Source organism: Diadema antillarum, unplaced genomic scaffold (assembly GCF_040938485.1).
Source record: "Diadema antillarum isolate AM-2024a unplaced genomic scaffold, OU_Dant_1.0 seq00000100_RagTag, whole genome shotgun sequence".
In the NCBI taxonomy this organism is placed as follows: Eukaryota; Metazoa; Echinodermata; class Echinoidea; order Diadematoida; family Diadematidae; genus Diadema; species Diadema antillarum.
Genome location: NW_027271188.1, coordinates 355,729 through 381,316, shown reverse-complemented (window position 1 = coordinate 381,316; position 25,588 = coordinate 355,729). Strand labels below are relative to the sequence as shown.

At 36.6% G+C, this 25,588-nt stretch overlaps 2 protein-coding genes across 2 annotated transcripts in view; both read right to left on the bottom strand.

Annotated features, from left to right (window-relative positions):
- Positions 1–3,523, bottom strand: part of LOC139726801 (uncharacterized) — a 35,339-nt gene extending 31,816 nt beyond the window's left edge. Inside the window, exons 1-2 of the mRNA XM_071637793.1 lie at positions 3,454–3,523; positions 12–154 (exon numbers count right to left, since the gene is read on the bottom strand). Of these exons, the coding sequence (XP_071493894.1) occupies positions 12–154; positions 3,454–3,523 (213 nt within the window). The remainder of the gene's footprint in view (positions 1–11; positions 155–3,453) is intronic.
- A 3,671-nt stretch (positions 3,524–7,194) lies between these two features.
- On the bottom strand, positions 7,195–18,455 carry LOC139726800 (neuronal acetylcholine receptor subunit alpha-10-like). The gene is made up of 8 exons (XM_071637792.1): positions 18,428–18,455; positions 17,141–17,313; positions 13,937–13,981; positions 12,307–12,416; positions 11,623–11,809; positions 10,714–11,071; positions 9,978–10,137; positions 7,195–7,474 (listed from the first exon to the last, which is right to left on the bottom strand). Exons 1-8 carry the CDS (start codon positions 18,453–18,455, stop codon positions 7,195–7,197), a joined length of 1,341 nt encoding a protein of 446 aa, XP_071493893.1.
- Between the last annotated feature and the right edge of the window lie 7,133 nt (positions 18,456–25,588).

Below are 25,588 nucleotides of genomic sequence, written 5' to 3'. Positions count from 1 at the left end.
GATATACTTACAAAGTCTATGAGTTCGTATACCAGCATTCTGAAGAGTACGGTAACTGTTTGGGTATGATTTGTCACTGGCAATACAGATAATTCTCCGTAGTTGTTTTTGAGACATTTGACCAGGTCTTTTTCCGTCTTTGCGTCGCTGCTTCCTACAAAATTCAATGGACACTTAGCAAAGTTATCATCAAATCATCGTAAACAAGTAGGGTTTAGATTTTTTGATTACATTGTTTTGTTATATCGTACATTGATCCGGTTAGTACTAATTCTAACTAGACGTTTTACTCCTTTTAACTTTGATTGTTTATTTGTATTTATGTAACATGATTTTACATTTATATATTAGGATTGTACAGGACCTTAACAGCACTCACATGCTGATCTTGTTATCCTGTCAAAATATGTTGAAATAAATAAATAAATAAACAGACAGATAAATAAAATCATAATTTTCTTCCTGTTACATTCAAACTATATCCATGTAGCTTGACGTTTGATATTTCATTTACCCTCTATTCTCTTCTCCTCTTGTTGTATTAATCTCTCAGTTTGGTAAGCAATGCAGTTTTTAGCATAAAACAGCGTTATGGTCTTGGGTCTTTTAAGTGCTGCGAAGATTTGCAGCTAACGAAATGTAATGCTTCTTTAAATAGCACACAGTTAAAGAATTTAATTGTGCTAAATCTAACTCATTTCATTTAACATGCAGTGTTTAAATATTTTAACATCGGTTTTTTTTAATTGATTCCATTGATTCCGTTAAAAAGTACAAAAACTTACAGAATGAATTTGTATTACATCAATCACATCCATTTCGTCCACGACTAAGAGGCCGGCGTATATTAAGATCAATTCTCAGTCATCATTGCTCTTCCATATTGAAAAAAAAAAATAGTGAAGAGTGTCTCACGCGGGATTGACAAATAGCAGCATCAAAAAATGTGAGACTTGTGTCAAAAGTCACTGCAGCACTCGTCGTACATCTTGTAATGAGTCTTGTGAGACTTAATGGTATACTTATTGATAGAAAGTATGTTTTGTATGTTTGCTGGAAAGCCTTTCTATTGTATCTCTTCTTTTTTTGCGTTATTTGGTTTCGATCTCTTGTACAAAGTGTCGAACCACACAACATTTTGCTACGAAAATTCAGACCAAGAAATGCACAAGGAAATGCATAAATAAACTAATGATACATGCATATATGAAATGGTGTCATAGCTTTATACAGCCTAGAAAAGATATCAATGAATAAATGTACCCAGCAGTATTTAGATTTTTAAAAAAAGCTACAGCAAGGAAAAAAAACCAGCAGCACTATGTTCTCTCTGTCATAACTCAGATGATCTATTTCAAGCTTTACGTCTGTTAGCATCGATAAGAGGGAAAAAAGTCTATAAATGACGATCAAGATTTTGACAGCAGAAATTTCAGAAGAGCACTCTGATGTAATATCTTAAGGAAATGACCTTTCGTCGACCTTTGGTCTGAAGACATGCGGTAGCTCGAAAAAGACCATTTTGGAAAGGTACAAGGCACAGTTTTAACTGTAAAGATTGCTGTTTTGTAGAGTGTCATATAACGAAATATTAGCAGGGATTGTTTTTATAGGGGTTTTTTTCCTCATGCATAAGGTTTAGCAGGTACCATTAAACTAGCATTTGCTGATTTCGCTCCTTATTGCATTATGTTAAAATTGTTGTATACCTGGAAAACGATTTTTTTTTTGTTCTGTTAATTTCATAATCCTCTGTAGTATGTGTTAAACGAATAACCATATTGCATGGCGAAAAAATCATGCATTTATAATCTGCATGGAATCAATAACTTAGAAATGAAAAGGATATAACGACTGGAGTGAAACGGCATTTCATATTATGTACATAACTAGATTATCAGCCTTCCAATATAAATGACTTATCTAAGGCCCACGGTGAAATAGCAAATAATGCATGCAGTTACACCCGTCCATCTCGCAAACATTTTGGAAAATCAGGAGGACGCTGTCTCCTCGATATTTGTTCTAGCATCGCAAATCATGCTCTTGTTTGTTTTTTCAAAAACCCAAGCGTGTCTTTCCATAGATCGAGAAGAGAATAACCAGGACTCGTTCACATAATACAACACATACACACACACACACACACACACACACACACACACACACACACACACACGCACGCACACGCACACGCACTCACTCGCTCTCTACTCTCTTTCTCTCTCTTATACACATGCCTACACACTCAAAGACTTTCATATACATCGCATCCATTCAAGTTACTTGTAATTCTATTGGCAGTATATCCGCTTGTTGCTAATAGTAATAGTAATAATAATAATGATGATGATAATAATAATAATAATAATAGTAATAATGTTATAATGATAATCAAGCTTCTATAGCGCATAAAACAAATTAAAGTTCCATATGCATACGCTTTACAATATAAATCTTACCATTTTACTTTATCACAAAATATATTTGTCAAATTACATTCAATATGATAAAATGTAATCATACAACACACAACATAGACTGTAAAGATTTCGATGTACATGATCATAAAAACTTTTACTACACAAATAAATAAGTCTTTAAAGAGAATTTGAATGAAACCAATGATACTAATGCAACCTATCAGATATCACATAACTAATGAGGGAGCCGGTGACTCAGCCGTTTCATAGACATTATCCTCTGAATACAACGTATCAAAGAAATTTGAAGCCTCGAGACGCTTTTCTTTTTCTTTCAAAAAAAAAACCAACAACACACACACAAGTAAACACTTAACCCCCTGGTTAGAGTTCAGATGGAATGATCAATTTCATTCACAGGAAACGAAGGCTTGCTAACATCAAGGAGTTTCTACTTATTACTCAAGCATTCTCTTTAAACTTCACAATATATAGGCCAAATCACAAGAAAGAAAGAAATGAAAAATGAACATGGGTATTTTAGTACATGATAAGCGCCAAAGGTTTGATTACCTATACACAACAGCCTAATACATCAACTTAGGGCTCTTCACAAAATGCACTGGGGTTTAAGGAAAAGGTAGTTACTTTTAAAAAGTGAATATATATGAAAAAAAAATATGTGTATGTATATTATATATATGTATATATAGTGAAGCTTCTTTTATGCCATCGAAGTTATGTAAATGTACATACACATGCCCATACGCACACACACACACACAGACACACACACACACAAGTGTATGTAAATATGTGTACATGTATATGTATATGATTCTTTATGCAATGTTCTTACCAATTTCAATAAGTATTTATAATGTATCTTTCATAGACGTAAGGTGAAGTAAGAAAAGACTTAATATTGCCTAATAAGATAAATATAATTCTGAAGTAGATGTTACAGGAAATGAGACAAATTAGACAGATCGGGGCTAAACTGATGCACCATCATACTCACAGAACTTACCCATCGCATGTGTCGTCATACTTCTCGAAGAGATAACTAGAAGACACATGGCCAGTTTCAGTGGACTCATTCTCGGATATACGTGAGAGCAGACGCCTGAATCCCTCGGCTGAAACCTGCTTGACGTCCTCATAAACCTGCTGCGAGCTGATGTGAGTCCACTTATAAATGTTTACATCCGAAATCCACACATCTCCACTCTTCGCTTCATGAATCATAATAGGTAGGCACTGAAAACCTTTGCCTTGAAAGCGCCCGTTTCTGTCGCCCCCTCTCACTGTATTTTTTCCCCTCTCTTTCTGTCTCTCACTTTCCCTGTGTTTTTCATTCTCTCTTTATCTCTCACTTGTAGTAAGGCTCTGTGATGGGGCAATTGTGTAATCCATATTTCCTTTTGTAGACGAAAATTGAATTTACAATAAAACTATGGCAGCGTTTGAAAATATTACGCCCGTACGTTTCCTGGCAATTTTCTTAAGCGCCGTATTGTTTACTCGATGGCAAGGCACGTGCAGAATGCTTTATAATTCGATCATCTGAATATTGCCATGCATTGTGCTGAGTCAACTGGTTTCAATCATAATCATATTCTTCGCAATTTTCCGCCGTTGTCTCGTTTTCTACTGTATAACAATCACGAAGTACTAAATGATTCATACTTCAGACTAGGGTTGATGCGTATTCTGCAGCGCCATGCATGCTCTGGGTAAACTTCTTCAACGACCTAGTTTATCTAAAATTCACGCCTATGAATTGGTTTAATGACAACAATCAATCAAACACACACACACACACACACACACACACAGACACACACACAGCAGAACACATTCACACATTATGTCAAGTCAAGCACGCGTAGTATGGTTGGATTTTTGTGAGCACATTTTATTTTAATCATATATTTTTCTAAGGGGAAATGATCATTGAATAAATAAGGATGTGCTGCCAACGTAATGTCTGGTCTAGTAAAGGCCTCTGATATAATTACGAAGCATCCTCCCTTTTAATTGCGTAATCCTCCCTCGCCCCAAGGAAAAAAAAGCAGTATCTGTAACATAATTACATTGCAGGTACTGCTTTTTGGGGGATTTCGTTTTTGTCATTGTTCAAGGACCTCATATTCTAACACTATATAGCATAGATATTTGCACTTATTCCTCTGACGCCATTGACCCACGACCACAAAACACAATGCTTGTTTGTTATATGATAGATATCTCCATTAGCTTTATGGGAACCCAACACTCATTAATCTAAAGAGGTTTTCAAAGCGCGCACTTCCCAATGAAAACAACAACTAGTTTGGTGGTCTGAAGGTTGCCAATAACAAATTTTGACATCGGGCAAACCTATGTATATGTAGGCACATTGCAGGATCATACCCTGATACTAGTAGTCCAAAATAATTCATTTGTTCTGAGTAGCAATGTAATTTATGTGAGGATCATAACCTTGACTGTTGCGGCAAATTAGCTCAGTAGAGCTCGAATGGTAAATATTGACTTTTTATTGCAAACATATGAATCAATGAGAAATTACTACGAATGGTCAATGAATATTTGCTTTCCAAATACAAGTAAGATTTTGAGGCATGTCCGTGGTCTCAATGTGCACATACATAAGATTATCACAATCGATATGTACATCTGAAACTGCATCCTGTAAAAATGCACATTGATTGAGTAGAATGAGTAAGGTAGTAATAAATATTAAAAGAAGACATGATAAACTCAACCAATGCACCATTTTGTTTTTCATGATGTCAAGATGACAGATCACTTTTGTTTTCTTGTCTTTTTTTCAATACCATGGTAATGCTTTGTTACTGCGAAATGCCATCACGAGAGTACCAGTAGTCACTGTTTCGTTCATCGCGGACGTGGACGGCGTGGTGAGTGAAACAGTCGTGCGTCTTTAGTTGGCACTAATCGGTCATTTTAGACTAGAGCCTACTGCCGTTTCAAACGCTGCAGTGCACGGTCACATGGGCGTGTTCTCACTAATTAACGTGACATTGGGCTATAAGCAGACAGGGTGTTTAGGCTGGTAGATGCAGTCTCGGGACTAGTCATGCTCTCATTCTTCTCCGGTTTCCGGTGCTCCACACTATTGCTTTTCTTTTTAGTATAAACTCTGGTAGTCTGTAACCATGCTTGCTTCGATCCTCTGGTATATACGTCCCTTCTTTATCGTGAACATCATGAATGCGTGAATATACCACAAGTTTTCTTATGTTCATAAAGGACTGATGAATATAATTATGTCACTATGAGGTTGTATATTGTATTTTCTCCTTCTCTTTTCACAGAGCACTACTGTTTGGACAAATTGTTCCGAGTGATACAAACAGAGTTCTACCAGAACATCAAAACAGTGATATGAAGATAATGTTGTAAAAGATAATGTAACGTAGGGTGATACTTGGATATACCTGGGATAAGGGTATTTCGGCCATAATGCATTCACACCTTAAGAAATGAATTTTATTTATCAGTTCATATAAGTTACTGGTTATCAATATTTACATCTCTTATGCAGCCGTGGCGTTTCGAATGGAAATCGAATTTGAGGACGAAAAGGTAAAAAGGATAGAGTATTATATAAAAAAATACTATAGAATTGACTCAATATCAAAAGAAAACATAACCCACATTTCTTTTTATTTTTCCTCTTTATCTGTTGATATCGTAAGACTCTCATCGTACTATCTATAGCCATTGTGATTCAGTTTCATGACGAAGTTGTAGAAATTAACCCAGTTTGCATACGCAGGGGATCCAGACCCGGTAAATGTTTATTTGATCAATAAATGCCAGTCGTTTCATGATGTTTGAATACCACGATAGCACTTGATTGGACAAAATGCATTACTTTCAATAGATGTAGCATTCAAGAAATTCAGCATTTGTTTGAAACCGTCTTAGAAATACAGGATGAACAATCAAAGAGAGATTAGCAAGAGCTTTTGAGAAGTTTGACATATGCTCATCTTAATCAAATTGATATTAAAAGATGAAACTTGCCGACACAAGACAATAGGAATCAACCTTTCAAAGTGACAGCTACTTTTGATTAAATCGTTGCGCAGTATTATTTTATATCTCTTCGGATTTAATTCTTAATTGCATCTCTGAAAAACTCGAAATAGAAATGCATATAGATAAGAAAAAGTAAATTTCTTCACGTTGATTTAGTCGATGAACATGGAATCGTCTTTGCTTGTTCATGTGCCTTTGCACAACACAGAATCATAACTTATCTGAAGACCTTCTTTAATAAGAAAAGAGATATAGTATGTTTCTCTTATGTCACTGTGTAATTTGAAATGACAGTGAAATGCCCTGAATATTAAAATAACTTAAAACAAAATCATTATGAAAGACTAATACCAATGATACACATACAATGTAGGAGTTTACCATTTGAAAATATCATGTAGCAATTGTGTTCAAATATAGAATGATGTACACTGTATCATTGTTTTTAAACACTTTTGTTTCCTTTTAAACTTGCACTGAAAATGAATGAAATCCCATGTTTTTCAATCGGATATTATATGCGAAGAAGACATCACTGAATGCGTTTAAATAGGTGTGACGGTAAGTGTATTTCAGTTTCTATGTACACCACGGGTCCGATAGCATACAGGCACCGAACAAAATAGTCCGCATCATTTACATTATTTTTTTCGAAGGAGAGTAAGCAGTCATTGGGAAGTGGTCGAGAGCGGAACCTGAATCAACCGAACTGGTTTGAAAAGCTCACAGTAGCGTATATCATACATCCCATCATGCAGAAAGTCAGTAGTGTGCCACAAAATGAGTCGAATGCTATGGCGAACTGCTTCCAGAGAAAGCTGTTGGATGCCATCTCGATGTCCTCGGTCTCAGCCTCTGCAACCGTCGCTTCGGCAGCGAACTGCTGCTCCTTGGAGCACGGCAGTGACTCGCCGGGAATTTCGTGAGATATGGTAGACACTATGCCGTTTTCACCATGTTTCGCTTTGCCATAAAGCTTTCTGTAAGAAAAAAAAAACCCCGTAAATAATAAAGTAGCAGCAAGGAGTATCGAAAGTGTCTTAGCTGGCAATTTGTAATAGGAACCCATTCTCGATCTCTTTTAGTCTTGTACTTCTGTTCATGGCATATCTTTTTATGTCTAAAAACCATAGGTATGTTTGGCACACATATCAACATTCAGGGTCCCCAATATGAATTTAAAGTCGCATTAAAAACAAACACATTAAAACATTACGATAATCACATACATACATACAATTTCATAAAGAATTTATAATAAACATATATATTCCAAACATTGTGACACTTCCCTTTTTTGAAGGCAAAAAGGTATGTGAGCACAAGGATCATTCATATGCTAATCCCCCCTATAAGTCTGCTTACAATATTAGCTCATGTGCACATCGGTACAATAATTTTTTTTTTCTCTCAGTTGGTTAGGTACTTCACTCGTTACCAAGGCAGCATAATGCATACGCTCACCCGATATACAAACTAGGTGGCCAAAGTGATCTGTGTATTGACACTTATAAAGGCAGGCATACATGCCATTGTTATGTATTGAATGCGTGAACAACTTTTTTTTCTCTCAATATTGCCAAATACCAGGTTTGCTGTCAAGTGGAAGTGCAATAGAAAGCACCCTTTATAAGGATTACATGAATACATGGAACGTAATACTATTAATTGTTGTGACGCGCAAACTTACGCATTGTGCCGCTTTGAAAACGAGTGAAGTCATTTGTACCAGTGTGCACCTGTGCTAATTGATTTGATATGATATGATTTGATTTGATTTGGTTTGATTTCATTTGATTTGTTTTATTTATTCCCCGTATGGCATCATTTACAATTCTTTTTTATCAGTATTATCAAACATATGATACTTATTTTAGCCACTTTACACAATTTCAACAATTTTCATTACATATACGTCTGTCACATAATTACAGTACACGTGTTACGAATTACCATACAGAACGGTCGCCAATAATAAGCTATAAGCTTGAATCTTTGGTAACCGATGATACAACACGTTAATGCAATGAGAGAAGGGGGGGGGGTCCAACATGATGCTCGAGGATAAGAGGAATAATAGGAGAGACAATGAGAGTCAGAAAGAGAAGAAGATGATAGAAACCTTCCGATATCAGGCTTGCTAGATCAACTCACAATACATACATACATACATAAATATATATATATATGATTTTAGATTACAGTCATGTATTCACGTACAAATAGACATGATACATCAGTGTCGCTATTGTCAAATAAGTTTACATTGAATGAAGAATAGAAGAGAAATAATAACAACTAAGAAGTAAACCCATATAATTGTAAAATGACTTACAGGGATTGCAGCAACTTTTTTTCGGGAGACGGGGAGTATTTGCGAATGATTCACTTTTGTGCCCATATTTTTTATTCGATTTCAATAGATGAAGTGTCAAAGTGTTTGGAATTGATCTTTTCTTCCCCTCAATATCTGTTTACAGTTGTCCGATACAACACATCTTATTTGAGCTATGAGCCACCTAAATAGTTGTTAGTTAAAAACTTTTTGTGAGGTATATAATTTATACGTATATATAATAATGATGATAACAATAATAATAGTAATAGTAATAATGATGATAACAATGATTTTTGTATATATGTGACCGTGCATCACAAAACCAACAAAACGTCGCATGTACTGATTTTGTGTTAGGACTGAAAATAGGTGAAATGTGTCAACCCAGCCAATTTTGGGTTTTTCATATTTTCTGAAAAATCCAAGTCGTCTTCCACATTATAATAAAGTTTGAGATCGTAAAACGAGCAGTTTCCATGAACATTTTTTGGAGAATAATGTGATTAGGTATGTGTTCTTTTCATTTCTTAAGAACCCTGCCCATACTCTTCACTTTCAACTCTAATAGCTTTAGAAAGGGTGATGCTACTACTTTGAAAGTTGGCGTTAATTATTTGCAGAATGCGCTAATAAAGTGTGCTTAAATTCAGATTAATCTAATAATCCCTTCCTTGTTGTTGCTCTTGTGGCTTACGTCCAGTTTTTTGTTCCATTCATCGCAAAGATAGCACGGCTCCGTAAAGACTAAGCGCTCGAATAAACCCTTTACTTCAGAGCCTCTTTTTTTCAGTTCACACTTTCGAGAGTGTGTGCTTTCTTTTCAATATTATGATAGGTTAGGAGAGTCCATTTGAATTGAGTTATATATTATTTTAAAGCTTAGGATCTACTTTTCCAGAATCTGCTCTTAACTAGTAAAAAATCCATGTCAGGCGACTTTTTGTTGGTTTTGTGATGCACAGTCACATAGGTATGTATGTATGTATGTATATATTATATATACATATATATATATATATATATATATATATATATATATATATATATATGTATGTATATATAAGAAGAGAGAGAGAAAGAGAGATTCATATTAAGTACGAAGAGGCAAACAGAGTAGAGTTATGATAAGCAAAGGAGCAATGTACCTAACAAGTCTCCTTGATCTTCTACCGTAAAACGGTTGGACGAGTCTCATCGCCCAGTTAGGAGGAGGGGATTCCCCGCTGTGATGGTACATGCGCAGAATCAGCACCGTGAGGAATACGGAGCATCCGCTTAGGGCGATCAGAAGGAAGAAGCACGTGACTAATCAAGGAAAAAGTAGGAAGTTTATAAAGGAAATTAGACACATCGTAAAACACGTAAAATTACATATCGATAGCCGCAAATCCACACACACACACACACACACACACACACACACACACACACTTATGAACCTCGAGGATTAACCATAGGCCTCAGCTTTGTTGTTTTTGCAAGTATTACACACGAGAATATGTATTATGGTTACGCTACTTCAAATATATGAAACATAGAACATTAAAATCAAATTAGATCAAAGAACACCCCAGAGAAGCTGGTGTTATCGTTCCGAAAGTATTATCTATTTTGTAACTATCAAACGTGTTGCCGGTGGTTTCGTTCATTTAATACGAATACGTGTTAAAAACTTTCATCACACACTGAATTTTACAAGTAATTCATAAGTTTATTCTAAAGTACTCAACACAATCTGCAAGTCTGCAAGAATCTTCAGCTTATTGAAGGAGGTAGATTAAACTTAACCAGAAGAGGAAGAGGTAGAAGAAGAAGAAGATCATGATGATGATGAATTCTGAATTTTGATATTCCCAAGCTCCTCCGTGCACTTGAACTTGCCTAAAATAGATCTGGGTTTTCCGATGGGCGGCATATTATCTGCTACCAGCTGCTGAAAGAGTATAAGCGCCAGCAGGTTGGTGACGGTAAAGGCGACCTTCTCGCCGGAGTCGGGATGCAGCCAGAATCCGGTCAGCATGAGCACGGTAAGGAAGATGGCGGGCAGGACGATGTTCATTACGAAGAAATCTGACTCCCTTTGGAAAGTCAGGGTGTATATAATGTGATCATTCGGGTACGGACAGCATAGGTACTGGACGCTGACGTTTTCTGGCTTGAAGTCAATGAGACTCCAGACGCGATTTTGGACGTAGCGCTTCTGCAATGCATCATCATCATCTCTCGCGAAGAATCGCATCTGGGTGCGTACATAAAAAAAAAACAAAAGATTGATATAATGTATGCCCCTTATGCGAGATTTACATCAGAAAGTATAATTTTTCTTGAGAATATTTTTTTTTCAACACGAGTAGCTGTCGAGTGGCAAAAGTCGACAGAAGCGTCAGGTGAAATTGGTTTGCAATCTCGTGAATCATTGAATACTGTCGGCGCCATATTTGATATCAATAACAGGCTAAATTTCTGAAGATAACCCGACGAGAAAATGGAAAGTTGAAAAATGTAAGTATATGCAATAAGGAAGTAGCAGCAGACCAGAGTGAAATAAAATTCATCTGCAGGTGACACTCTTACACAGAGTCACTCCTACAGACACACACACAGACACACGCACACCCACAAACACATACACACACACACACACACACACACGACAAAAACCATGATCACAACTGCAAGCACAACGAGTTGTAACCAGTAAATATGTTAAAAGCAGCATCGGCTTCCGTTCAGTTTTATGCAATTGTAAACCAAGAGAAAGGGATGATGGAGATGAAGGGAATATGTTACCTTGGATTCATCCAGTGTCCAGGGGTAGACGGTAATGATGCACTTCTGCGCATCGAAAGGAAAATATTCGATGTTCATCTTGCAGGCTGTTGTAGTAATAGCAGGAAATAACCAGTCTACAACACCTGTATGCTGGACCACCGCATATGTGTGCTTTTCTGGAAGGCTAATGAACTCCCTCTCAACACTGCATAATTAGAATTTTAGAACGCACAAACACAGGATACATACGCCATTATTTAGTACTGTGTTTTAATAGAAATCGTAGGCAAATACAAATATTTGATATATATTATACACTGCACTACCTCATACATGCATCCAAAGAAGTATATGTGAGAGCGATGCTAAGAGCACCTGCAAACTCTGATCGAGCTCCAATCTAATTCAGTTTGCTGTTTTCATATCTACCCAAGATAACTAGCACAATGTTATGGAGTAGAATAGGCCATGCACATCGGTTGTATGCCAAGTACAAAACCAGTGAAATGCACTAAATTTAGCCATTTCTCCCAGTCTAAAAGAAGGTGAATGTCATTTCCACGTAGCCGCCTAATCGTAAAAAGATGAATTGACACCTGATATCATTCACATCGTGACACTTAAATATTGATTCCCTTTCACACCCATACACTACTTCGATGATGTAATATATTTCTCTGGTTTCAATTAGTTGACACCTACTCTTCGTCGATGACGAAATCTGGTCTCCAGATCTGGGACAGCTTCAGCGTGATATTGTACACACCACCGTATTCGTCTGGGTCCCACTGCAGATATTCGTCCGTCCATATCTTATCCAAACACACACACAGGTGCACACAATTGGAGATGGGAGAAGTTAAGTAAACACAATAATGCACGAATTCTATTCACATTAGCGAGTTTAAGATCTGCCACGCAAACGCTAAGACGACGCAGCTTCCCGGCTTGAACAATGGAAACGGCTGTCCTGGGCATGTTCAGAACACCATTTGTAGCCATCTATAGTAATAGCGTCGTCATTAACGTTCGCGTTGCAGAGTTAAAGCTCGTTATCGGTAGATATATGTATAGGTGACATTTATAGCTTTTTCTTCGGTGTTATGTCAACTTAAACTGGTGGACCTTGGCAGAGAGGTCTTTTGTGAACATTAGCGGGGAAGTTCTGAACATGATAGAACACAAGAACTGCTTAAGTTTTACAACTTGGATTGATGGATTATGGCAGAATATTTCTGTCATTAGAATTACATTATACACACCTTACAAGGGCCACTGAACTGGGGGACTGAGATTGCACCCCCCCCCCCCCTCTCTCTCTCTCTCTCTCTCTCTTTTGGGCTCAAAAACGCTAACAAATATTAAAAAAAAAATATCTTGACAAATCACACAATTACATTGTTGGGGGATGGGGCATAACTTTCCTTCATTTGATAATGATATGCATAGAAACATATTGTGGTCTAAAGCTCCGTATCACCGGTATTTTTATCCATGAGCAAGATACTTTATCTCCAACGCTCTTTCTACCTGGATGCCAATGGGTATCCGTAAATAACTACACGTTAATTGCTCATAGTCAGTACTACATAATATCAGTATCAATCCCCTGATATCCATTACTTTAGGACTTCTACTAATTTGAATAGGTCTGCATCCACTGTATAGCCACCCCTTGCTCCGCCCCTAATGTAATGACTCTCTGGCTTTTTAGTGATGTAATTAACAGTGTAGTCAGGTGAAACAATTATTACAAAGCCTAAAGTTATGCGCCTTACCGTGACTAATGCATAAACTTATAATAACAGGACAGGTCTTATAGAATAACACCTCAGCATGATGGCCACAGTATTGCTATTATGGAAAATGTTCCAGGATAGAGAATATGGAAAAAAAATAGGTGTGGGATTTCATTTAAAAAAAAATTGCGATTGTGAGCTAGTGCACCTGGTTATGGCAAGCTGCATACCCTTAGGTAGTATTGAGGGGTAAAGCTTAACTATAGATGCAGGAAATCGAAAGGTTGAATGATTAAAGAAAACAACTTCTGATTCATGGTTTATTTCAATCAAACTATACCCGAATTTTGTGATGTAAAGACCTATTCATATCAGCAGACCTCATCACGGAAACAAGACCAGAATAATACTGCGTGTTATGTTTTGTTATCATTATTATTACCAGACCTATACCATCAGTATCATCAATTATTGACCACCAGCGGTATTATAGCATTTCCCCAAAAAAAAACATATATATAATGTAAATGGCCGCTGTGTAACATGTCGATACTCAAGATATCAAAAAGATATTATCATAATGTGTGACATACCAATCTCATATTTGACCGTATGGTGGCCTTCTGCTGAGTTTGATCCTAGGGATGAAATCACAAAGAATTAACTTGTTAGTTTGGTAAAGATTATCATTCAGGCAGATGCACTGGGAAACAATAATAAAACGCAGACGTGCACTCTTCTCTTGCGTGAATAATTGTGTGGCTTTGTGTGTGCTTCCACTCAAAGACTTAGCTTACCTAATCATCTCACTAATGGGACGTCAGACTGTTCTAATGTTCACTTTATTGTTGTTTGCACATTTCACTTCAGCAGGAATTAAGTTCAATATGGGCAAGGAAGGTGTAATCATTCATACCGTGGGCCCACTAAATACAGTATTTGTGAATTGGTGGCATTAATTAAGTTCAATAAGGGCAAGGAAGGTGTAATTATTCATACCGTGGGCCCACTAAATACAGTATTTGTGAATTGGTCACATATATAATTGATTCGTTCTTCACGACGTTGCGTTGTTTCCCCCACTACAATAAAAAATGAGGGATCATGGCGTAAGAGGAGGATATCACTTTTTTAAATCTTTCTTTGTCTGTCCGTACATCCATCACTCAATAAAATGCATGAGTGGTGGCATGAATAATCCAATCAAACACTTTGCAAGTCATAATGGTGGAACCCTTTCAAAACACGTCATGACATTATAGCTAAAACATACAATGCCATGACGACATAATAGGACGACGACGCGTGATATTTAAAGTATGATCGTGGTTTCATATTGGCAAGGCTTTTTTTTTTGTACATCCAAAATGTGAAAGTGTAACAATTAGAACGTTGACGGCGTGACGGTGTGCATCTTAATGTACAATCACGTAATCTGCATAATATGATTATAGCAATGTGAATAAATATCGATTCCCGTCAAACTAATCAAATAGACGTGATGGCACGCAAGTCTGTTTGTGACGTATTCTTTTCATGGTATCGATTTCATGAGGAGTGAATCGTATTTGCGATATCGCCCGATGTCTGTGCAAATGTTTGGATAGAGTGGCTCTGTCCTGTGAAGCATCATGGAAATGTAGCGCGGTGACGAGCATGTGGTGTGAGGCGCCTCCAGACTCACGTGATATCTGACATTCGTCAACTGGCTTTTTGTTGAAACTGATAGTCAAAATATTCACTTTTCATAGATTTAAATGTGAATTTTACTTGATTTTAATTATCATCATCTGTATGCCATTGGGTTGTATTGTCATCAATTTTAACCAATATCATCGAACATTACACTTTATGGTTATTTTGTACAATTTCAACAATTTTCATTACGAATATACATCCATGATAAATGATTACATGCGCCTGATATCAATTTCTACATAGAATATTGTTCCCACCACAAGCAGAAAACATGGCTCTTTGGAAACGATGACTCATCGGTTAGGGTATGCCCTCTCCGACATCTAATTTTACCTTTATATTTTCTGTGCAGAGATGTAACATTTGGTATCGCACATCCAAATTTATCATGCGCTTTTCTTTATAACTCCACAGACATAATCTGACGTCATTAACTTTTCCATGATGCATCTAAGTTTTCCTAGTGGTTCTCAATCACTCATAGGCCTGTCTGCAGGGTTTCTGGTCCCGTTAAGTGGCAAATTTTATCAAAATATTGTAATTAGTGGCATCAAAGGACACTGAGAATTCTACGGGGATATACTAATGTATATCATAATCTACACTTTAAACTTTTGGGAATTACAGATAAGATCAGAGAGTGACAATTTTTGCAGTATGTTTCTCTCTGACTGTACAAATCATTGCTCGGCAGACAGTTGTTTATTAACTTTACATTGAATTACATCAACAAAGGAACAGTACCTACGTCACCAGTTTCAAAACCAACACATGTGAAAATAACCTTTGCTTTTAAATAATCATGTCGTGGTGTCGGACACACGTCAATGTTATGTTTGTCAGTAGGGTAGTAATTGGAAAAAAAAAATACATTTAGAGATTGAAAGAAAACTTGAGATTGTATTAACGGTTTATTTTCATGCTGAATGTGTGCTTTTGACAAAATGATGGAAAAAAATGAGATCCGCCTGTAAATATATAGCTCTGACGTATGAGTGATTCTAGCAGAGATTATGGCAACCATTGTAATATTTACAGGCGTGTTTTGAAATTCTTTTTTTCCCCCTATCTCTAAGACTTCAACAATAATGTCGCATGATGAATTCTCAATCCCATTTGTACGTCCTTGTTTTCATCTTTCTTCCATAATCCTGCAATTTAAGGTGTCTTATGCCTGGTGTCAATAGTAATTGACTGTCAATGGTTGACAAATCGAACCGAACATTGTACAAACTAGCATAATACCTGGCCTCCGCATTTGGCTGCGTCATTATATTACGTCTGTCGGTGGTTAATTTGCCTCACGGCCTTGTAGTTATTCAATTACTTGAAAATATCGAGTTTTACAGTTAATAGTGTCGAGTGTAGGTCATGTTTTCAGATACAGGTCAAAGTGTGAGGCCCATAACTATGATAAGAGAAAGGAAAAAGAGACAATAGCGCGATGGTACAAAATGTACTTTTGGTTACGGGAAGGTACAAATTTCCTTTTCAGAACTAATCATATCTGTGCAGGTCGTCAACTCTGAAAATGCCTAGAAGTGCGAGTTTGTATATCCCCTGCGTGTATTCCAGATGAGTTTTCAGTGTATGATTTAGATTTGTGTTTGCACCTATGCTTCAACTTGCTTTCTTCTGGTAGCTTCGTCGAGACCTATATACAATACTGCATAAATTCTTTTAGGGTCTACTATTGTCCATGTCCACTGCAGTCAGTTGCTGTAAGATGCAATCAAAACACATTGACATACTGTGGTACAATACTCTCTGCTTATTGTTGTGTACATAATACTGGCATAATTATGAAATGAACGATCACAGCCTATGTATTTGTGACTAAAACTACTGAAGTACAATATGAACCATCACTGTTTTTGTGACTAAAACTATCAAAGTACAATATGAACCAACACTGTATTTGTTTGTTGTTGCTGTTTTGATACATCTTTGTTTGGTATTTTGTATAATGTGTCGAAAGAAAGGAATCAAAGAATGGTGAATACAAGTAAAGATGATGATCAATATAATGTCAAATGTTGTCAAATGTAGTCAAATGTTCTCCATTCAGAAACCTCCATCCTTTCGCTCTACAAACTCACCAAGTTGATGAGTTCATAGAGAAGCATTCTGAAGTAAACGTAGACAGGCTGTCGATGGTCCAAAACGGGGCGCACGGATGTGTCTCCGTACTCTGACAAAAGTTTCCCGACTAATAACTTCTCTGACGTCACGTTTGCCTTTCCCGTGCATGTCACGTTGTTTTGACTGTCTGCTGCTTAGAGAAAAAGAGAATACAACAAACGTACTCTCTAAAAAAAAATCGAGTGAAAATATCCACTCTTAAAGGAGTGAATACAAAAAAAGAGTGAATTTAGAGTGAAATTGGAGTGAATTTTGAGTGAAAATGCTCATTTTCACTCATTTTGGAGTGACCTCAAGGATCACTGGAAGATTTTGGAGTGATCCCTGAGGTCACTCAAAAATGAGTGAAAATGAACATTTTCACTCAGAATTCACTCCAGTTTTACTCTAAATTCACTCTTTTTTGCATTCACTCCTTCAAGAGTGAATATTTTCACTCGATCTTTTTTAGAGAGATTATATTGTGTATACCGTGCATAATTGTAATGCAGCTTCTTCCATTGCAGGGTTGCATCTGTGTGTGCATGATTGTGTGTGATTGTGAGTGATCCTTGCTTGAAAGAGTCTTCAGGAAGTAGCGTGCAATTTTCGCTTCAACCAAACGTGACGCTTGTCTGATTTTAAGAGAATTTTCAGTCGTTCTGTCACATACCTTACCCTTATAAGAAAAAGCATACCGCACCTTTATACCTAGGCGACGTGAAACTTACGTTTACCATAAGCAATATTAATTTACCCTTTAAGTATCAGTAACAGGAACTACGGAACACATTTCTTACTTTCAAGACTTATCAATAATGTTATCATTGAATGAAAACGGGCCGAAATAATGCCTTTATTCAAACATGATAATGCAAGTAAACCCGCTTATATATATATCAGACATATTTCTACACTGCCGATAACTTCGATAATTCTCGAGAAGTTTCTTTTTTAAACAAGCGTTATAGTGTTCACTTAGATGTTAATGACTTGGTAATGAAAGGCCAACATTGTTTATGACCGGAAATCTCCTCTGACACGGCTGGGTTTTTTTTTTTTTTTTTGGTTTTTTTTGGTTTTTTTTTTTTTTGGTTTTTTTTTTTGGTTTTTTTTTTTTTTTTTTTTGGGGGGGGGGGGGGGGCTCTTTATTATTACAAAATGCACGCAATCACAGTATACACTGGTCAAGTTGTTGTTGCTGTCACTCTTGATCGTAAAGCATTATATTCAAATTATGATAACAAATATTGACAGAGACCTACAATCCGCGCTCTGCTGGTATATTGCCATTTCAAACTGTTGAATGTTCATATGAAATAAGAAATCCCGAGAGCACTGTATAATGATGAACCGAATAATAATAAATAATGATGTCTTATACACCCAGGCTATAATCTTCAGTGTTGCCACTGCTCTACCAGAGGGCCCTACCATTTTTACCATCCTAGCGTTGCCAGGTGCCCATTTATACACCTCGGTCGAGAGGGACATTGTGGGTAAAATATCTTGTACAAGGATGTCAGCACTGGGCGGGATTCGAACTCGGATCCTCCAATTAGGAGTCGAGAGTCTTATCCACTATGCCACAGCGCCCCCAAAATGTAATCATTATATTGGTAATCAATGACATGGGATATTAAGTTGTTCGTACAAAGATTCTTATATAGGATATCGGTGTACTCCTTGGATTCACAAAAGCACTCTAAAAAACTGGAATTAAGGAGTATTGTTTATTGATCTCCCAAATTTGTCAAATTAGCAAGCGCGATTGGGCGTGACTGAAATAGTAGAAAAAGGGGTGCATTATTGCCTTATTCACAAGGTTTGATAAGCATAATGGTTTACATTCAAATATAGAAATGCAGTGTAATAGACCAAAATATACTATTCAATGAAATAACAAATTGCGAAAAATTCGAATAATAATTAATACATATTATACAATTAATTACATTATATTACTTATTTTTTTTCAATAATACCTAACAACTCATGCAAAAAACATATTCTGTCTTGTCGTAAAAGTAGAATAGAGCAAAACGTATAATCAATGACTAAAAGGGAAAAACCAAATGGGAAATAACTGGTCTGAATAGTTTTGCAAGAATATGGCATGTTATATTCTTTTACTTCTTTCCATCGCCTATTGCGTGACAGCAACAAGAGCATTGATTGCAGTGGTCCCAAGGGTATTTTATCATTTACTAGAAAGACTGACTTCCATTAAGGCAGTCTATGCCTATAACACATCGTCTGGTGCCTCACGGGAGCAAATTTAACCGGACGTAATGATGATGAAAAACCACTTAGCAATTAATCAGCAGTTGACTAAACGCTTCCTACATTCTAAACGCTGATCGCACTTCGGCATGGTGCAACAAGGGAGTTGGGGAGGGGGGCTGTCATAGAACTTATATTTGCAAATATATCATTTAGAATTGTGCATTGAAAACATTTTTTTCTTACATGTACAGATCTTACATGACTTAATGATTCAAATTACGCCATGTTATTTGTTCACATTGTACATACGACGCACATATATTCGTAAAACTCTTTTGAGCATGCGCAATAAATGTAAGGTTTAAAGTATTTACATATTTTATGAACAATAATCTATATAATCACATAAACACGCACAGACACGCATCATGCACACTCCGTATGCATATCGTTTTGATGAATTAAATTTTTTTTCTAATATATCAATGTATACTTTTATGTATAATATTGATTTTAAATAATTTTGATTGAGAAGAGCTGGTTCCAGTGATTATCATTTATTCCAAAAAGACAGAAATATCTTTCAGTTAGCTGACAAAATTAAACGGTTTTTTATATTCTTTTGACCACATACCGTTTGATGCGCAAATCAAGCACTCGGCAAATTGCAGAAAGCATATTGATCTGACACTTTGTTCAAATAAGTCCATAAAATATGGAAATAACGGGCCAAGATGATAGCGCCTTGAAGCATAGTGATTTACTATGCTTTCATGTGAGAGTAAACTTGTCACTTCTCATATTCAAATCGTCGATATGACTAACACTATAAAAACTACAACATTCAATAATTTTGCACCATTTATCAAAACGGATGATATCACAAAGTCGGAAGACTGGTTGGTATATGACATCCTTGCAATATACTTTGACATACTCACCTCTTCCGCATCCGAAGAAACAATGAACAAGCAAACTGATGAACATCACAAAGTGCATCTTGAATGGCGCTATACTTTTTTTTTTCGTTTTCAACTGACGTGTGATGGCAACAAAAACCTTGTCCAAGTTTGAGCACATATAGAGCCAAAATGGGTTCAGAATTAATGACTGCAGGCCAACCGACGTGTATATGAAGTTCTATGTCCTGCAGCAGGCACCACTTTCAGTCGATGAAGAGGGGCAACAGCTCCAGTTAATTTCATGCTCACACTGGTACGAGCAGGTGAATGGTCATTTAACCCCCTCAGTAATTGCCCTGATCTCTTCGCCTTCTTCACTTCATCAATCTATTCTCCTTGACTGGCATAATGGTCGACAAAATGTACGCCAAATTTGTCCAGGTGAAAAAAAAGTGAATGTTTATATAAGCTATCTTTAGGCGTATGTAGAGGAAGCCAGCTATAGCTGTATGGACCTGCATTGGCGTTGACAGTATGCGAAATAAAGCTGTACAGATAACGCTCTCCTATTCATCACTAGTAATTTTATGCTCATTATCAGTTTCCCGTAGTGGTGTTATTGATTAATGGGATGTTATTGGGCACTTGATTTACCGTCATCTCTGAGCTGGAGTGAACAGTGAATAGAGAATGAGGCAGATATTTACTTCGATTTCATATAGAATAATATTGAAATATAATACTTGCGTGCTTTAGGTGTGAAATGTCAGTAGGCCTACACTGTGCGACTTGATTTTCTTTTCATCTTTATTTCAACGTTTCTAAGTGGTATCTGGAAGCATTCCCTGATACAGCAACTGAAAAAAAGAGAAATAGACAGACATATAGATTTGCACTCACGTATATAAACATGTGATCTCCACGTCGCATTGTCTGTTTAACGATTGGGTAACTACCTGTGACTGCAGAGCAATATATGCACATCAGCCTTTATTGAACAATGAATTGCGGGAAGTATAATGAGATTCATGGCACGGTTTATCACATTCACATGATAATCAAACAGAAAACAAAAACTGAACATGTTCCGGTCAGAGGGTGCTTGACAACTAAACCCACCAATGACGCGAGAGGCTCGTGCTGTTGTCATGGAAACCAGTCACACACTGCAGTCAGGCTTATATTTGATGTTTTCGGCGCTCGATCGATGCTATCACGACTTGATGATGTGATTTCTGTAAAAGCATTATCATCACGGGCAAATGTGTTATTTACTTTCTTGGTGTCACTATAGTGAGTAATATGCAACCTTGATTTGTTTGATTTCTCTTCCGGGGTAATTTCATATTGACGCTGTGTGAAAAGCTCGAAATGAAGCTGCATTTCAACAATACATTGAAGTGTCACCGAGATGGCAGAAACCATAAGACCAAAAGAATTCACGTGTCCAGTATCCACCTATTTAATGACATGCCATTCAGGATTGAAAAAAAAAGATAATTGTTCCTGTTAAAACGACAACTGCAAGGCTAATGCTTTCAATTCTACAGATTTCAGTGTAATTAATCTTGGTGAGGAAAAAGAGGGTACAAATTGTTAAACATGTTATCCTCAACTCTTTCTGATCATTGCAACTTTTCTTTCATGTTTCGTGCTAAATTGTGTAATGAATTGCTGATTGATAAACAAACAGGAAGTCTTAACATTACCACTTTGGAGAGCACTTTAGGATACTACCAATTAGGAGTCTTGCTTTATGTGTTATCAAGCGGATCGAAGAAAAAGAAAAGATAAAAAAGAGATCAAAAAGTTTCAAAATAACCCACCCATCACTAAGTGCCACTCATATTATTGCACTTATTAGACTTTTCTGTTCGACGTTTGCTGATCATTTACATTTTGTAATTTGATACCCAATGCTTTACTGTAACATTATGATTGACTTCGATACTTTGATATGAAAGCAAACACAATACTGTTATAACTGCATCCGCCCCGAATTGCGAATTGCGAATGGAGCTAAGAAACCCATTCCTGCAAAAAGGGCAAAGAGCAAACACATTTAGCGGCTGACCTCCGCAGTCTACTTTATGATGCGAAGCGCACCCAAGGCACGATCCATTAATCCATTAGATATGATGTCTACATGCATGGAGGAAATGGGTATCCATGAATAATGCTACCTGTTGGTCTCCGATTACCATCGTTCGCCTTAACATTGTATGCAAACCTATGTGGATCAGTACTTTCCGCAGTCTACTCCGGGTGGGCAGTATAATGGTGTATCGCAACTATACACGAAGAGAGGGTGAAAACAATAAGGAAAAGTATTGGCGCGTTTTGTAGTGGGTTTTGTTACTAATGCTGTTTAAAATGCGAAACCATTCCTTTGAACCTTTCTTTTGAGCCCATTTCCACTTTGTCACGAGAGGTTGGCATTCTAATTTCTATTGATGTGTTGTTGATGTTGATGCTCTATAGCGATTAAGGTTACATTTTGTAAAATATTTACTATGACTACTGAATATCGTGCCAACAAAATAATGGCATTCTTTCGTGGTTCCATATATTTCCAAGTGACTATCTTAAACTTCTTCTTTCCTAAACGTGTGTGTGTCATATCTTTTTGTATTCATTAGAGTTGTCACAACAATATGTGAATTAATTGGGAGAGAGACTTCCTCAATGATTCAAAGTTGTAACAAATATTCTATCGGGCATCTGAAAATTGCTAACTTGAAGGAATTTCAGGACAATACATACGCCTAGGGATATATCCAACCGCCTGGGAGTTGAATTGACCTATAGTTCACCACCATACAAACCATCTCCTAGCAACTGTATCATGGTTTAACTGTGATGTCTTCATGAACTGGCAAATTAATATTAGTGTTACGTAATATATATGGGACAGATGGGACAAGGTTGCATACACAGATCGATACGAACCTATAGAGGCATTCAGTCAGACCTTATCAGTTTTGCACACAAGACACTAACACCATCTCAAGTCACATTGATACTAGCTTTAGGTAATTTAAGACACGTGGCAAGAATTAAGGTTTCATGCAAAAATCAATACAAGCCCAACACGGGCATGCACTCAGACCATGCCAGTCTTGCACTGAAGACACAGACACTGACATCCTTTATGTAAAGCAGTCAATGATTATTGACTGTCAGAAGTGTGAGATTTGATTGTGGAACTTAGAGTGTGGCCATTTCTTATTCAAGAACACCAGATGAATAATCTGACATACGTTTATCTTTTAAACACTGACAAAATTGATGTTCTAATACGCTCTAGGGGAATTGGATAAGCTAAGTGCTCATGTTGAAGTCTCATTTCTATGGAGATATTAAGCTGTACGATGATGATGATGATGATGATGATTATTATTATTATTATTATTATCATTATTTACATATATACATACATAAATACTTTAAATGTTATTACTCGTCTCATTTGAAATGTGTAATGGCCAAAAATATTGTTACAATGGTTGACCTTTCTTTCGGACAAGTTGATGATTTGTTTTACGATATCCTACATGGCTTTTTCCAACTATTACAATCAATACAAAACACAAAGGAACGCTTTGCTTCAGGTGACGGAAGCTAATCTACGGGGAATCTTATTACCGCGTTGTATGACATCATAATACACATAGTCAACACAGCACGTCGCGAACACCGAATATTGGGAGTGTTTCGCAGCTGACTGTCAGATATGGGCGACACCCTGAATAAACGTCTCAAGTCGGGTCTTGGGGGCCAGGAAAGGTGATGTTGGCAGCAACGGGCGAGAGAGCCTGGGAAAAAGCGAGCAGTCATTCTACCAACCCAGAGACCATTCACAGATATATTGCTATGTACAGCGTATTGTCATTTCGTTTTCATCACTTCAGTTTTCACGTATAACTACTACATGGTTCCACAATTATTTTATACCCTTCTCAGTTTACTCTGTTTTGCTTATGAAACCTTATTCTCTGTTACCAATGAAAGTAAAATGTCTATGCTCTTTTCGAAAAATGAAAAAATTGAATTGAATTGAATTGAATAGGATATATATATATATGATATATATAATGGTGAGGGAGGCTGTCACTCACGCATAAATTATCTTGTTTTTATGCAAAAAGATGCTGTTCCAGATAATGATAAGATATCACCCATGATTAGTCTTCACCAACTACTTCCACTCCCACTTCACATCTATGTTGCAATTGATCATGGCAGTTCTTATTCTTGTAGTTTTAACCGACGATAGTATGTTGTAATTTCATTTTGTCCCCTCTCTGTGCATTTCAGTCAGTGAGATTTCATCAATATCAAATGTGGCCAGTACAGAAATGTTTTGATGTTGACCAAAAGATGTTCGTAGAGATGTTCCAAGGTTAGTTCTTTCTTTGTGGCTATCATAAACTTTATTACATGAACTGACGCAGCTTTGTTTTTCTTCTCATGATATTGGTCTTACAAATAGAAACTTATTTACGCAAAAATAGATGTCAAGTCAGAACAGTCAAATTTGAATGGATTTAAAGGAATAAAATGTCTGGCCACCCCCCCCCCCCCTTTCCTGCTGATGAAAGAATGACATAATAAGGAATATGGAGAGAATTATGAGAATGGGATACAGGAAACAGCGTTTTGCGTATATCTATTTTCACGTTCATAAATGCGCCTTCGTGAGTATTGCGCGTACTGATATTGATATACGGCATCTCCGCACTTGCCAAATTTTCTGTGTAGATATGGTCACCCTTTAGATGATATCAATACAAGAATTAAAAAGTAATAGCAGTGACACAGAAACTCGTTTATTGGCAGGTAGACGAACATACATGAACACACTGATGCACACACATAGTAAAAGAGCAGGTGATTTTTAACTCAACTGAAAACAGTTTTGACATACTTAGCATAATTATTTTATTGTTTACGACTAATTCTCTGTGAAGATAACTATTAAGATACTGTGCAAAAATGGCATGATCATTCTTTTTTGATTTACACGCTTTCTGATTTTTGTATCCATAACCAAACATTATTTCATTTTTTTTTATAATATGTATAACAATCTTTTGTTTTACATATCTTACAAAGGGATCATGATTTACGTCCGTCTTCATTTGAGCCATCTGAACACATTGAAATATCCACAAATGTAAAGTTATCTGTGCCTTTTTTTTAGTCGGAAACTGATATTCTATTAAAGTATTTATGTGTTTCTACCTTTTTTTTTAAATAACACAGAGCCATGTTCTACTCACCAGCGTGTTCACAAAA

What these genes read in the sequence shown, in the direction of transcription:
- LOC139726800 (XM_071637792.1), bottom strand. Translation starts at nt 18,455, where the DNA reads ATGGCAATATACCAGCAGAGCGCGGATT. An exon ending in TACGGTCAAATATGAGATTG is followed by an intron (nt 12,417 to 13,936) that starts GTATGTCACACA and finishes TGTTTGGATAAG; the next exon opens with ATATGGACGGACGAATATCT. An exon ending in AGATCAAGGAGACTTGTTAG is followed by an intron (nt 7,475 to 9,977) that starts GTACATTGCTCC and finishes TTTTTCTTACAG; the next exon opens with AAAGCTTTATGGCAAAGCGA.